The sequence below is a fragment of the Primulina tabacum genome, chromosome 4 (assembly GCF_025594145.1).
Source record: "Primulina tabacum isolate GXHZ01 chromosome 4, ASM2559414v2, whole genome shotgun sequence".
Classification (NCBI taxonomy): Eukaryota; Viridiplantae; Streptophyta; class Magnoliopsida; order Lamiales; family Gesneriaceae; genus Primulina; species Primulina tabacum.
This window is the reverse complement of record NC_134553.1, coordinates 7,290,726-7,307,280: the sequence shown is the minus strand read 5'-3', so window position 1 is coordinate 7,307,280 and position 16,555 is coordinate 7,290,726. Positions and strand designations below refer to the sequence as shown.

Below are 16,555 nucleotides of genomic sequence, written 5' to 3'. Positions count from 1 at the left end.
TTTTAATTTTATGAAAGAAAAAAGCTTGTAATATTTTTTAAAAAAAAATAGAACGATTTTTTGATTGGCAAGTGGAAAATGAATGTAATAAATGCTAAAAAGGAGTAAAACGAGAGAAATGTGATTGAAGTATAATTGATTCGAAAGCCAAAAAAAAAAAAATTAATTTGGTGTTCAAATATTTACTTTTTGAGGTTTCCCAGTTCGTACAGTATAGTTTCGACTCATTTATCGTTTTCAATACGAGGAACAGTAAGGTGCCGTGGCCCGCAGGTTTTGCACCTGTATAAAATTTCCTACATGAAGCAAACCATGCATTCCCTTTCCCAGCTGCGGCTGCGGCTGCGGATATTGTAATGGCTTGCTACAAATCCAACAAAAACCACGCTCCCCAGGCCAGGCCACGAATAAATAATCATCGTTTGCCACGGGCAGAGCCAGGGAGCGAGCACATTTACGAGCATAGGGCCGACCTGAAGGTTAGGTTGACAGAACTGGAGATTACTGAATCTGTGCTAGCTGGTGTGAATTTTCTTCAGATGATTGAAGAAGATGGGACTGATGATTGGAAAGTGTGTTTTTATGTGTCGCCTTATCAAAGGGCGATTGAGACTGTAATTTGGCAGAGGCATTTGATAAATCAAGAATTGCTGGTGTAAGGGAAGAAACTCGGCTGGGAGAACAAGATTTGGTATTGTATATACAGCACACTACTTTTCGAAATAACCATGCCTTATACGGTAGTTTTACTCGATGTGAGGTATAATTTTTGCTCTTAATTCTTGGATTTAGTTTTGGTTTTTGAAGGAAATTTCCAGGACCAAGAACAGAACAGCTGGAAATGGTTAATAGAAATATTTACGGGAGTTCTTTCACAGGTTTCAAGATGGGGACTCAGCTGCAGATGTTTATGACAGAATAATACGTAAAAATTTATTGGCGTAAGGTGTGTTACTCGAATCAAACTCTGCTGCTTGAAATTAGTTCAAAATTTTGCAGGGTTCAGAGAAACTCTGCGACACGGTATTGATATTGGAAGATTTCAGCCACCTGGTGAGCAAAGTCCGGACATGAATTTGGGGATAGTTTCTCATGGGCTAAAACTGAGGGTGTTCTTGATGAGGTGGTACAAATGAATGGTGGAGCAATAAATGTAGATAATCCAATATATGGAGCATCCTATTTTACTCACTTTAAAGATGAAGAAAATAAAACCAGGTCGATGATAAATTTGAAGTCTGAACTTTCAGAAATACGGGGATAAAGAGCTTGATAACGCAAAAATTCAGAATGAGACAGAACCAAACAGAAATCAGAATGTAAAGAATATGGATCGTAACCAAGATTTTTATGCTAGAATACAAATATATATATCCAATACTATACTTGAGCTGCCTTCTACAGGTACGATGTATACATCTATGACTCGTGTTCTGTATAGCATTCATTACTGAAACGGGAGAGTGCCAAGCCCAGAGAACTGGTGAGAGGTAAGCCGAAGAGGTGAAATTTGATATAACCGGCCGAGTAAAATTTAGATTTCAAAAAACATTATACATGACATTCAAATTTCATGTTGGGTCCCCTGCCCCTGAGACTAAAGGGCAGAAGTTTGAACAGTATGGTTTTTTCAAAAGTGGTTGTAGAATGATTCCTGAGATATTCTACAACACCGATGGTGCAATGAGGACCTTGAAACCAACAGACATAAGGAACTCGATTTCAAAAATTTCTACCAGTCAAGCATCATATGATTAGTCATTAGCAAACATGTAAGTCGTGTAATACAAATGAAAACCACAACTTCAGCCAAAAGCATGTAGCAGAAGGAGAAAAAGTACCATTAACCATGAGGACCAAATTAACCGGTAATTGGATTCACCTGCAATTTGCTAGTTCCACACCATTCAGCATTATCAAATATGTGTAAATTTTCTTTCAGAAACTAACCTTCCAATAGCAGGCGCTCACTGTGTGACGAAAGAATGGCAAAAAAGTTCCTGGTAATGAATAGGGTGAACTCAAACTTTTATCAACATGCACTTCTTAATTTCTTCTTCCAGACTAAACTTTTAGTACATCAACCAGTTTCTTTGATAACTCCATGGGCCAAAACAGATTCTTCGGCTCAGTTTCAAAAGAAAGGAATTAACTCAAATCCTTTGTAGAGATCTGACTGTTGCATCTCAAATTCAAGAGTTCTCTATTGAAGCAGTTGTGATACGCATTTGTCGAGGTCTTTCAGGCTCTCCATTTCGTCTCCAAAAAGCCCTTCTCCACCAAACTTCAAATCCTCTCTGTAAATTTGGACAGTCATCACCAGCATTAAGGAAACGATTGAACCATGACAGAAAAATCTCTTGCTGCCAGGGCATTGGCAGAGTTAATATTGTGTTGCTAAGACCATCTTCAATTAAGTGTCGATCAAGACCCTTGGATGCCCTCCGCATCCATCCAAAATCATCGTAAAATGGCACCAACCATGTCTGCAAAAGCATGCACCTGACGTCTTTTGAGGCTAATAGCTGCCCCTTGCCGATCCCAACAAAAAGTCTGGCCGTAACTCTGCTAACTTCGTATCGGTGAATGACCGGCACTTTTGAATGAGCCTCGGCTAACTCAGACTGTGATGCCCATGTCTTCAAAAACTCCTCAGCAATCTGTCTATCAATCAATATATCCAAAAGCCAATGCAAATTATCAGCCTGTCTTGCTATCTGGTCTACATTCTGTGTCGCTTCTTCTGCAGCTTTCAGAAAATATTGCCGAAGAAAGTTCAGGCACCCGTCACAAGCCGAGTATAACGACTCCTTTCTCAAATCCGTGTGGGATGAATTCTCGCGAAGCATTTTGGAAACCAAATTTTTCATATCTCTCCTGGCTTTCTCATCTTTTCCTTCAAGAACTACGTGCAAGAGCTTGAGAAGCACGTCTTCATTATCATTTCCGTATTCTACCCCTGTGGTAACATCAACAGAAACCCTCTTCAAAACTTCCACAGCTCCAACCCCTTCGAGACGAAGCTCTGATAACAAGGAAGCTACCTTATCTTCTTCATCTTCTGCCCATGGAGCAGCTTCTAAGTACTCCAAGCAAGACAACACGCCCGCATCAAATCCAATTGCTGCCGAGACCTAATTACAAGACATTTATCATGTTTTTACAACATAACTGTGAAGTTTAGCTTAATGTTCCGACAACAATCATCCATCTGTTCACAATTTTGAATAATAATAAACGGTTTATCTACTATGAACAGTGGAATGAACGGTCATCAAATAGAAATACAAGAGCGAGTGAAACCGTGAACATAGTCTAACCATATCAAGTCAAAGTTCGTTGGCAAAGTCATCTTGTGAACAAAAAGGACTACTCTAAGGAATCTAGATTTTGATGTATATCCTATTTTTAACAGACTTGATCCAAAGAAATGAAATTCCTAAAACTCTGAGGCACTTGCTTAGTGTTGAGTTCCATTCTTATGATGAGAAAGTAGGGTGGCAAAATCAAACACAAACAATATTGCTACCAATCAAGATTGATTCTCTAAATTTCAGGTCCATTATCAATCAAAAACAAGTCTCCAATGTCTTATAGGTCCAAGTGCAGTTGGAAATACAATATTATGCATTGGAAAATTGGAACAAATTAACATGAATAGATAAAAAAAAAAAAAGAACAAATATTTTACATAAATAACATTCTACGACAAGATTCTCAAGAGGTCCATAGTTGAAACTTAATTTTCCTTTAAAGCTTTTATTGGGTTCAGACTAGTTTTTCTACAGATGTAATCCGGAGTGAGCATTGATGTATAGCAGTTCAAATCACCTACTTAACAAAATGACAAATATTAGCTACCCTGTTTCACTTACATGATTGCATTTAAAGGTTTGTAAAGATTATTCATGACAAAACACCGACAACGCAAATATAGTGTTTTAACATCACCAATCAATAAGTTAAGCGAGAAGTTCAACAGCACAGCTGAAACCCTAGGGCAATCTACTAGGGAGGATATGGTCTCAAGCTTATTAAACATTCTACAACTGTTCATGGAATCGATTTGGGATTTGAACACACTGGCAAAGACAAAACCACCATTGCCAACTACCAGATTCGAGAAAAATTTCAGCCAATTATAGCAACTTCAACAACTTGGTTTAAATCTCACACTTAAAATTCTGAAACCGCGAGTTATGCATCAGTAAAACTCAAATAGGAAATTGATCTAGCTCTAAGGACAGGCAAGCTATCCATCACATTTTAAATTCTCATTTGTTAGCAAACTTGATCGGCCCTTACCATAAGCATCAAAATATTAATATCCATCTTCTCCGTCAATATAGTTCTGTTCATCTTCAATTTTCTACTATGCTATTCACAAGCTTGCAATTTTCTCCATTTATTCGCTTATTTTTCGATTCTGGATCAACTTCTCACCACCTATCACTAGATTTACATATATTTGAAAAATATAAAGATTCAAGTACATAGAAAAAATGCCGATTAGCGATTTCTGTGAGCATGTAAGCCTCACCTTGAGAATACCCAATACTCGTGGAACATCTTCCCTCATCAGTTTCTTCCTCAAATCCTTACAATACATTAGCCTAAGACTCTCAATATAAACTTCAATATCATCACAATCCGCTATCTCCACAATGTATGGCCCCATACTGCGCTGCTGCTTAACCCACTTCTCATTCAATTTCAAAGCAAAAAATCTGCTATGAGCCACAAGGATCTGTCTATGTACACTCATAGAGACGCTAACCCCATCCTTGGAACTTAATGTCAACTTCACATCGCCGGTACCCACATCATTAAACTGGTTTCCGGGGCTCCTCGAAGCCAGAAGATCCAATAAACGCTGCTGCATTAGCGCCTGCTTGTCTTGGGGCGGTGGGTTTGCGGAAAGCTTCGAGCTTTGGGGATTCTCAGCCGGAACGACACCGTTAGGCACAAAGGTTGAGGCTTTGACGTGGCAATCGGGTTCATTGGACATCATTTCGAAAAGGGTTGGGCTTGAACGGGTTTTATCCACAAACGGAGGGGGTGACATTGGATTGAGAAGGCCAGCGGTAAGTGCGGAGTTGAATTTACTGAAAGATGACGGAAAATTATCTGTCGTGGGGTTGGCACTGCCATTGACGGTGTTCGTGATGGTGTAGGAGTCCATGGTGGAGGGTGAGTGCCGAAATTTGAGATCTATGGGAGAAGAAGGTGGAAAGGGATACAAAACTAGTGATGAAGTAGGCGTGGCTTCAACCGGCGGCGGATGTGGCGGTTTGGAGGCTGAGCAACACCAAGAATTATTGCCTGGAGAAACACCAATGGGAGTGTCAAGCTGGCGGCTTTGATAAAGTTTTTGGGTTGTATAAGGGGTAGACGTAGAAGATGAAGGTGTCGAGTCTAAACCGGCGCAACCCGTGAGAGGAGTGGTGGTGATGGTAGTCTCACGGTAGCGGCGGCGCTTGGGTTTGATGGGTTGGGTTTGGACTTTGATATGAGTGGTGGTAGCTGGCCATATGACTGAAGAAGTGTCAATGTGTTGAGTACTTGGGGCAGTGCGTGCTCTGTGTGTGTGTGTGTTTTGGGGGTGTTTTTTGTCATTAACTTTAGGACTCCATTGGCCTCATCACCAGATTTCGCGATGTATAGACAGAATGGCGATCGATCCAAGACAAAAAAGAGGGGTATTTTATTTTATTATAGTAGATAAAAACGAAAACAGAGTTGGCAAAATAGATGACTCTGTTCAATGGAGCATTAATGAGGCAATTCATTTCATTGTGTATACAGAGAGAATACGTGGTCCTTCAACTTTATCCTTTATTCCTCTTGCAATGAATTTTTTTTTTTTTTTTTAAATCAACTGAGAAGTAATCATAAAGGCTGTATTCGAGTATTAGTGACAATAATATGGGATAGTTTATATAAATGGTTAATGATTATTGATAGTACTGGAATTTTCGGTTGCAAGAAGTTGGATCCCTTTTTTTTGGTGAACAAATGCCTCCGAAATGGATGACCTGATTTTATCGACGAAGTAACTTAGAAGTTTGATTTGGAACATATTAAGACAGAAATATAAATTAAAAACAATTAAAAGTTACTTCAATTTAGTTGTATCATTCCTAGTATTTAAAATGTTGAGGAGCTAGGGGATTTGATTTCATCGCACCATTGAGAAATCTGCCCTATATTTGAATGAAATTTTTTTATTTTTTTTTTTTTTTGCATTTGAAAATTTGTGAATAATTTTGATATTGAAAGTAGACAAGGATAAAATGGAATTGTGTAGTTGAGAGTAGGCGAAAACTTGATTTTGTATATATCTTGAATGACAAGTTTAGATCAAATGGAATTGTAGGTATGGTTTGGAAATTATTGAGCATTATTAGGTTTTAGTTTGGCTTTGCTAGGAAGCACTGGCATTCACAAATTTGAGTATGTTTCTTTAGATACGATCTAACGAATCTTTATATGTGAAACGAGTCAATCCTACCGATATTCACAATAAAAAGTAATACTCGTAACATAAAAAGTAATATTTTTTCATAGAGACCCAAATAAGAGATTCGTCTCATAAAATACGATCCGTGAGATCGTCTCACGTGAATTTTTACCCACAAGTTTAGATACAAAAGAGGATCAAAAAGAAATTTCAAAGCCCCACTGATTTGATGTGACAAGTTTAGATACAAAAGAGGATCAAAAAGAAATTTCAAAGCCCCACTGATTTGATGTGTTTTGGTCACGCTACACGTCTTTTGTTGTTGTTGTCTATGATCATATCCAACAGGGTTACTCTGACAAATCAAGATATTGGAATATTTATACATTATAGTTATGTTTATATAAATAATTATTAGTATTCCGTTTTCATTGATTTAACATGATTATTCATTTTGATTCAAATCAAATCGATAAATTAAATTCTCCAAATTCTATATCCGAGGATTCATCGCATGAAAGATATATAGGGGCGGGGCACAAGTCTCAATAAATTCGAATCCACGTTAAAACTGACCCACGATCCATTTTAAAGGGGGAAAAAGACCAATCAGGTGGACATGAAATCCAAAATTCATGCAAAAAAGTATAATTAAAAGAACAATATCCACAAACCCATGTGGACACGTTTTCCTAATGCCAAAAAGAGCCGGCCCATGAAGCCGAAAGACCTAAAGTTGAAGGGACCCTTCGTAAAATAAACATACACAAACTGCAAAAGACTATTCCTTTCTTATATGTGCATTTACAAAATACTAACACTGGTTTTGATTTTAATTAATTTACTTACATAATAACTTGGGATTGATTGTCTACTAAATTGATGGCAGCATTAATTGAGAAGCCATGAATCCAAAAATTTTAGGGGGAAAGAAAGAAAGATTAATGCGATCATAAATGAAGGAGGAAAAGTGAGAAATGTTGTGAATTAGGTGGTGAGAATTAAAGAAACTAATCTCACAATTAAGAGTAGGTCTCTTGTGAGACGGTCTCACGAACCTTTATCTGTGAGACGGATCAACCCTACAGATATTCACGATAAAAAATAATACTCTTAGCATAAAAAATAATATTTTTTCATGGATGACCCAAATAAGATATCCGTCTCACAAAATACGACCCGTGAGACCGTCTCACACAAGTTTTTGCGAGCAATTAATCAGCTAAGTTGCAAGTGGAGTAGGTCACAAGGCATGCTGAACATTTTTCCATTCCATTTATTGAAGCATTCAAAATTCAATAATAGTGGTGGCCATATGAAATTATCCGTCTACATAATTAATGCGTCGGAGTGGGGACAAAAAGGCAAGTTGAACTCATGTGCCAGTATCGTCGCATGTTTTGAGTAAAATTCGTCGCACCAGTAATTCTTAGGACTGTCACGCAATTCAAACGGGTTTAATATAAATTATAAGATGAATGAATACACTTATCATTTTAACTTGTGAGATGTAACTGTTACTAGGTGTAGAAACTGCACAACTATGAATCAAATTGATTCAGAGATTAATGGATTTGTATTCAAAATTATCGAAATCGAGTTTAGCTGAAACATGCTAAAAGGGGGATCGGGCATTTGCTTAATACAGCTTGATTACAAATCGAGTGCTTTTCATTATTAACGAAACTAATTTATTATAAGAAAGATAGGTGAGATAGAAGAGTGTCTGTAAAGAGTGGATGCAGTCATGATTTTTTAACATGAATTAAAGTACGAGAGAAACAAGAATTTTGAAAATCGATGGTTTTTATTGTTATTTTTTAAAATGTTAGGTGTAAATTATGAAAGAGAGGCAACATCTCACATGCCCCGATTTGACCCACAAATATTACCGACGTCACTGTTAAAATCGTTACCTTTGATTTCCTCCGTCCCTTAAATCTCACTTCTGCTTGCTCCTTCAGTTTTGGTTTTGGTCTCGTCTCAGGAAAATTAGAATTCGGATCAGAATAGAGTTCAAAGATGATGAATAAATTCTTTTAAAAAATTTTGGAAAACTGAGTTATCTTTAACAGTTTTTAGGCAAAAACTTGTGTGAGACGATTTCACGGGTAGTATTTTGTGAGACGGATATCTTATTTGGGTCATCCATGAAAAGTAATACTTTTTATACTAAGAGTATTACTTTTAATTGTGAATATCGGTAGGGTTGACCCGTCTCACAGATAAAGATTCGTGAGACCGTCTCACAGATAAAGATTCGTGAGACCGTCTCACAAGAGACCTACTCCAATTTTTAGCTGTTAAATGTTTTCGTTGAACGAAAAGATTAAGTTGGACCACTAAAAATCATATCCACGTTTATGTTTTTTTTTTTTTTTTGGTGAAATAATATAATACCGATATTTATTTTTATGTTCTCAAAATGAAATTTCTTATCTCTAATATTATTCAGAAATCCCTCAACTAATATATTCTGATGTGGTATGATCAGTGAGCATTTCGAAAACAAATTTGTGAAAGTCTTAACAACTGAAAACAAAGAAAGCCTTACAGTTTTGACGAATGATCTGGGTTACCTACTGCCTGTTGGCCCAAAATTAAATAAATTATTAATACATTATTAAATCTATTTTAGTTATAAGTTTAAACAAGAATTGGAGAGATAACAGAGATTTTAACTTTTTGCTATTTAAATATTTTTAAGTTAAAAATTGAATAACCGTGTAAATAAAATGTTTTTACTCTTCCAAAACGTTTCCATTCAACGTGTAATAGGTAAATTAATCAAATAAATCGCAATAGACAAACCTTGTGCAACATATCCGAAAGAAGTGTTAGCAAGAAAAATCCATTCAACTAATTCACTAACTTGTGGTCCAAGGATAACGTGATGTTGATTGGATTAGTTTTATCACACGATGAAACCTTATCCGTTCTAAAACTCTATCTAGGAATTTGTCCAAATTCACACCAAGTTGACGTTTTCTTTGAATTTAGGCTTTAGGTGACTGCACGAAATTATTTAAAATGAATTTTGTAAGGTTGAAAGCCATAGACGAAGAGGGAGTTGGACTGAATATGTACTCCCGAAGAACAAACTCTCGAAAATAACTATTCATTCAAAAAAATATATGAATGAAGGAAAAATATTCCCGATAACTTCATAAAATTCATTTGAGTAAATAACAAGTAACGCACGTCCATATTGACACTACAGACGTCGGCAGATTATCACATGCATGCATGTGGCATGTATATTCTTGATTGTTCCACCAATTAATATTCTTTTTTGGGGGAAAAAAAACAATTACTACTAATTATTTAAGATTATTATAGACATCAACTGGGAAGCATTGAATTATTTTGATAGTTTGATGTCCTACAAAATAATGACTTTCAAAGAAAATACGTATTATATAAAAAAATGAGCGAACTCTCTACTCTAACGACAATAGCCTTTTCTGTTCATATATAGTTGTATTATACATATCGGTGACAACTCACTCTCACATGCCGACTAAAAAATTTGATTGTTCAAAATGTGACAATGAGAGCTAGTAATACTGGTTTCGCCCGAGATTATCCATTTAACGGCTCGACTTCGAGCATCTCCAACCCCTACATTTAGGAATATATATTAAAAAATGATTGTTCAAATAGTTAGTAGATATTTAGAAGAAGAATATTACTTTTAAAACTTGAGATTTTAGACTTATCGAGCCTGCTCGTACCTAATATCCACTATTCTCTCATTCTTACTGGTAATATATATAATTAGTAGTATGTGACAGTAAGAGCTAGCAACTTCAAATCCCATTAATTATCATGCAGATTTCCTGATCCATCGATTCAAATTCCAACATTTGATATAAGAAATGCTAAAAAATAATATCATACATATATAAATATGTAAAATTGAAATAACTTTGCGAATTGATCAAGGCAATGATTAAAATAGTGAGGACTACAGCAGAAGTGAGTCCACCACAACTTTGGTAAGGCAAAATTGTTTGGGATTATACAGAAAGCAGGTGATAAAGAAAGGGGACAGATAAAAAGAGAATCCAGTGTTAGATAGGTAGATGCAGGCCATCTGGCTCAGCATTTATAGCTGTAACTTGGTTTTTATTCCATCGTGCTCAGATCAGAGCCTGCCTGCCTGCCTGCCTGCGCTGCGTGTATGACTGTAATTCCATACAATTTTAATCTCTTTGAAGCACGAGTGATTGGCTCATTTCCTTGCTGGCCATCGTTTGTCCTAAGCACTGGCCCTATCATGATGTACTCAAAAAAGCATCCATGTGATGACGATCAGGTTAGATCTTTTAGGTTGTTAGACTGATATTTTATATTGCAAGTGTTTGAAATATATTATAAATTAGTATTTGAGGGAATATAATTTTTGTCTTTTATGGTTTGTATGTTTTTTTATTTTTCATTCTATTCTCACTCAATTAACTGTCTATAAATTTATATTTTTTTAAAAATGTAATCATTTTCTTTAATGAATTATGTGATATTAGACACACAATCAAACTTCAGCAGAACTTAGTTCAATATTTTCGGTGTAATGTTATCATTTTTCATTATTACATCATCATTTAAACAATAGTTCATGTATCTAATCAATTATTTACTCTTCTAATTATTCTCGATTCGAACTTTCACCATAAGTCACAAGATTAATTCAAATAACTCATTTCAAGTACATTTCCATCTTAATTCTTAAGTAATACTAATCCGTAATACCCGATAAATAATCTAATGTTAATCTCAAAATATAAACTAAAATTATGCTACAACAAAAATATGCTTAAACTATTTATTTTCCACGTATGATCTCTATTGAGACTTAAAGCACCTAGAATTTTCCATTTGAATGACCCCTCAAATAAAAATGATATCCTCATTTCCTACTAATACTATTATACAAAGCTCGAGAATATATTCAGCATCTAATAAATTTTTTTTTTACTTGGGAAATCTTTATTTATAATGTTTCAGTGTTCTATTATGATCATCATCATTTTAGTAACCAATGAAAATTTAGCTCTAATTAATCCTATAAATCTTATGGCTCATAGAACCTAACATCCACAAAAGTAAAGTACAAAATTATTTATATAGAAGAATAAAACTTAATACTGTGGTCATTTGTAACATGTGTTGAACTCATGAAGAGTTATCACACATTAAGTATACTTTAAATATGATGCAGATATGTTGTATTACACTCTTTAAGGACTATGACTCGATAATAAATTGTTACCCAGACAAAGTAAACAGGTAGTCGATGTTTTGAATTGGAAAAACATGAGTAGAACGATCCTAGCTTAACTCTCTGTGCAAACATGCCTTCAAGAAAAGCTAAAATAATCAGGAACGAGATCCCGCTTTGACAAAACTTAAATAACAAGTTAAAGAAAGGAAGCCACAAAATCTTCAGACATATGAGAAGGGAGTATATGGGACTTAAAAGAAAAATTTATGGTGGAGATGAATAAAGGAAGATGTAGCAAAATTAGTTTCTAGCTGTGAAGTATATCAACAAGTAAACACTAAAAATCAAAGACCCGGAGGACTTTTTCAATCCTTGGAAATCCCTAAATGGATTAATGAGCATATTTCCATGGATTTTGTAGTGGGTCTGCCAAAGTCAAGACAGAATAATCGTGGATAGACTCTCAAAGAACATCATGTTTTCTGAGTTCTGTCAGCATTTTGGAGTCTTAATTTTCACATTTTCGAAGAAACATTTTGTCATTTCTCCTAAGCCTGAGCAGCAGCATAAAAATAGAGCAGATCCAGCAACAATCGTAGCACCAAGGTTCTATCCATGTGCGAGCAAAGTTCAGCCCAAGTTTGAGAGTTCTCTGTCGATTTTGAGTCATTTCGGCAGTCTTTATTCGATCATTTCAATTAGTCCATCTCGCACAACAGCATGTAGTTGACACATGCATCAAACTTGGAACGACATGATTAGATTATTGCAAACCACGAATAAACTGTTTATGTTTCCGCCGAATTATCTATAAAGGACCAAGGTTATCTAACCTTGTTATGAAGCATATGGTGCATGGACCTTGTGGTATTTGAATTTTAAAGAAACTCTTGCATGATTGTGGGACAATGTAAGAATCATTATTCACAGATTTTTTGCGAGAGAACCTTCAATAGGTAGCAACCTTGTCCACGATCCTTACCTTCTTATCAGATATGATTGACTTGCGGTTAAATATATATACAACTAAATTTCAAAGATTATGCCAGTTTTCGTACGCATTCCATGAGGAAATGAAGCCGATACCATAGATGAAATTAAAAACTACAAATAAACAAGATGATGTGCAATGCAGTTATCAGAACAAACCACAGATAAAATCATTGATATCAAAGATGACGATTAAATAGGCTGCATTTACTAAAAAAAAAAATATATATTGAATCAAGGAAAGCAATCAAGATAAGTGGTTAAGATGAAAAAAAAAACATTGATGTTTTATTTTTTATTTTTTTTTTGCAATTGGTAATTATTATATGAATGATTATTTCCAAAATACTGGTTTATTTTCATCGATTTTTGTTTCAGATATTTCTCACGTGATATGCCCCATTTATACGTACTGACATATTATAGATAAATATTAAAGGATGGACCATTAATGGTTTGTGGATGGTAGTGATATTATAATTCAGGGTAAGGCCATCTCCAATCCTAGCGTAGGGTTGGAGACTCCAACGGAGGCTGCGCCATTTGCGTCAAATTTGGCGCATGGCGCTGGGTTTGGGCTTTTTTATTTTTTTTTTAATTTTTTAATGTTTTTTAATTAATATAAATATGTATTAAATATTTTTAATAATAATATTATATAATTGATGAGTAAAATTAAATCGTGTTGATATAAAATATAATTCAAAATAATTAAAACACAAATAAATTAATTATAATTATATTAGAAAATTTTTAAAAATATTTCTAGTTTTTTATTTTATTTTTGACATTTTTAACTCTCGTAAATATATAATTGATAAAATATCAGAAAAACCAAAAGAAAAATTTTGAAATTAAAATTACAATACCCAAATTGAAATACAAATACAAAGATAATACATGATTGAAATACAAATTTGAAGATAATACATAATTGAAAATTACAAAGATGAAAATTACAAAGATAACAATGCGAATAAAAACATAAAAATGACAAACAAGGTAGATGATCAATAATCTTCTAAATTAGATCTCGATCCTCCAAAATCACCAAAATATTTCCCAAATGTATCATTTTCGTGTTGTCCATGTTCTTCATTTCTTTTTTTCAAAATTTTGGCTCGTTCCTTTCGCACAATTTCGTGCATTTCAGGATCACCTATCGTGCTTAAATCCATGTACAAAACTTTATTCTCCTCTTGAAGGGTTGCTAATGCTATTTGTTGTTGTCTAGTTTCAATTTTTTTTTGTTGATTTACTAATTTGAGCTGCTCATTTTGCAATGCTAGGAGTTTCATCTCATAACTTTTTTGAAGTTCAGTGGATCTTTTTTGTAATACATTTATAAGATCGTGATGCCCTTCTTTCATTGTAGATATAAATTCCAAATTATTGTCGTCCTTTTTTTTCTTTAGTTTAGATTTTTTAACACCAAGAGGTCGCTGGGATGAAGTGCCGCCTGCATTTTCATCACTACTTAAATTAATTGAAAACAGAGGTAATCCAAAGAACCTGATATTGGAGTATTTGGTGTCTGGCTATCTGACTGTGACGAGTCCAAACTTGTGACTTACATTCTTGCTGGTGCGCTCATTGGATTGATGTCACTCGAAAATTTCTCCATATCTTTCATAATATACCACACATGATCATATTTGAAACCTTTACTAAAATCAGCATCTTGCATGAACAAATCTTTTGCTCGATTTAACTGTACGAAAATATCCAACTATTATCTTATAAGAAATTAAACTTGTAATTTAATAAATAGTTGAATAAGAAATACTTACAATATCCTCTTCTGATGCGCCACTTGGGCGGAGAGTTTCAATTTGACGAATGCATCCCCTTAGTTTTCCAACTTCATGGAGTATATTTCTCATGCGACACTGCAATGATCTTTTGTTACGTACTTGTAGAGTGTTTGGTTTGCTTATGTTGTAAGCTTCTTCGATACGAGTTCAAAACTGATCTTTGGATTGATTGATACCTATTATAGGATTTTGAGATATATCAAGATACATATGACATAAGACTCTGTCTTCTTCGACATTGTAAGAAGCAGTTCTAGAATTTGAAGCCATTGAATTGCTTGGAATAAAGATTTGATTGGAATGAAAATTAAAGCTGTGATGATCTCATGAATCAGATATGTTTTACTTATAGTAGAAAGAAGATAAGATTGTAATCTCATCCAACGGGCAAAATCATAAGTAATCTCATCCAACGGTCATAATACTGATAAGGTTGTAGATAGCACAATTAAATCCAACGGCCATATTCTAGATAAGGCAATCTCATCCAACGGTCAAGATGATGATAAGATTGTTGTGGGTCCCTTAGCTCCTAATCGTTATTACAATGCAATCTGATTAAGGTTAACTAATTACAGCGGAAAACGAGTTTAAATTTTCTTTACAATGAGCCCAAATCATTTTATTTGAATACTAAAAATAATATTTAATCTCACGTCATAAACATGCCCACACATAATCAAAATCAATCGTATACAAACAACTCATATTCTCGGGACATGCCCCGGTATATAGATACATATACATATATACTGGGAACAAGACAAAAACATAAAACCTCAGCCCAAGCTGTGGCTCCCTCCAGAAGTACCCTCTCCGGTCTCCTGATATCCTGGAGTACCTGCCATTGTCCACACACAAAGACAACAACAGTCCCCCTTGGGGGTGAGCAAAGCTCCGTATGGAACAACCAATCATATATACCACAGATATCTAAACAATGATATATGGTATGCAATGCATGTATGTCGTGGAGGTATCGGGTCAAATGCCCATCCACTGAGCACATGTCAGAATCAAACGAATCGCTATCAAATCAATGCTCGAGCTGGCACACCGGCCTCAATAAGGGATACTCGTATGATAGCGTCGACAAAGCGCCATCAAATCCCAAATCTCATATCCAATCATTGGGGCCACAATTGTCTATGCTTTACGGGTCATATAATACCAACATAGCAATTGTGTTCACAAACCCCAGAATCCAATCAAATTATATCAGGGTATCCAAGGATCATAGCTCAACGTGCATGTCATGTATCGATGTATGCATCAAACGATGTGTGTTAACAAAACATTTATTTTATACATCGATATATCAATTTCAATGTCATGTATGCCACATCAATCAACAAATAAGGCATATAGACATGTATTCTCATTCCAATCAATCAAATCAATCCGACATATATCATATAATACAGATACCTGTCGTATGTTACCCGGTCGCAACATACCTCAATTCTTCGTTCCAGTTGATGTAGCCTGAAGATATCGGTATAATACTTTATCTACATCAATAACACATTCATTTCATTCAATAATATATTCAAATTCAATAATATAAGTTTCAAATATATTTTGAAACTTCGAAAATTCATATCAAATTCAAATCATAACATAATTCAATTTCGACTTCAAAACTTAGTTTCTTGTCGATTACTCTACCGCATATATAATCAGAATTAATAACCACTGACAAATAATTCTTCAATCTCAATTGTTAAATTCCCTAATTATAATAAATTGGGAATAATTCAAAATAACATCACTATAATCATCTATTCTTCGTTAAAATCATACACTATTCAACAATCTTCAGTTTCTGTATAATTTAACAATTTATCGGATTTATTCCAAAAATCGATGAATTTCAAACATCACCAAAAATATAAAATTTATACCTCAAATCGAAGACCTCGTGTCAACGATCCCAGATCTGAAGTCAGTTCGCCGATTGGATAAACCGATAAATCGCACGATCGAAAAGAAATCAAAAACCCTGTTTTCTCTCACCTCTCTCGTTCATCTGCTTTCCCTTCGGACCAGTCAAACGATCAAATTTTC

The 16,555-nt window shown here is 34.8% G+C and overlaps 1 protein-coding gene, 1 long non-coding RNA gene and 1 pseudogene across 2 annotated transcripts; 1 reads left to right on the top strand and 2 right to left on the bottom strand.

Annotated features, from left to right (window-relative positions):
• Positions 1-417: 417 nt before the first annotated feature.
• On the top strand, positions 418-1,978 carry LOC142542896 (phosphoglycerate mutase-like protein AT74; annotated as a pseudogene).
• On the bottom strand, positions 1,844-5,390 carry LOC142542895 (BTB/POZ domain-containing protein At1g63850-like). Its single transcript, XM_075649793.1, has 2 exons — positions 4,541-5,390; positions 1,844-3,134 (listed from the first exon to the last, which is right to left on the bottom strand). Exons 1-2 carry the CDS (start codon positions 5,180-5,182, stop codon positions 2,193-2,195), a joined length of 1,584 nt encoding a protein of 527 aa, XP_075505908.1. The 5' UTR covers positions 5,183-5,390; the 3' UTR covers positions 1,844-2,192.
• A 9,810-nt stretch (positions 5,391-15,200) lies between these two features.
• Positions 15,201-16,511, bottom strand: LOC142541510 (uncharacterized). The gene is made up of 3 exons (XR_012819360.1): positions 16,393-16,511; positions 15,946-15,999; positions 15,201-15,329 (listed from the first exon to the last, which is right to left on the bottom strand). It is a non-coding gene; the product is annotated as an uncharacterized LOC142541510 (long non-coding RNA).
• Between the last annotated feature and the right edge of the window lie 44 nt (positions 16,512-16,555).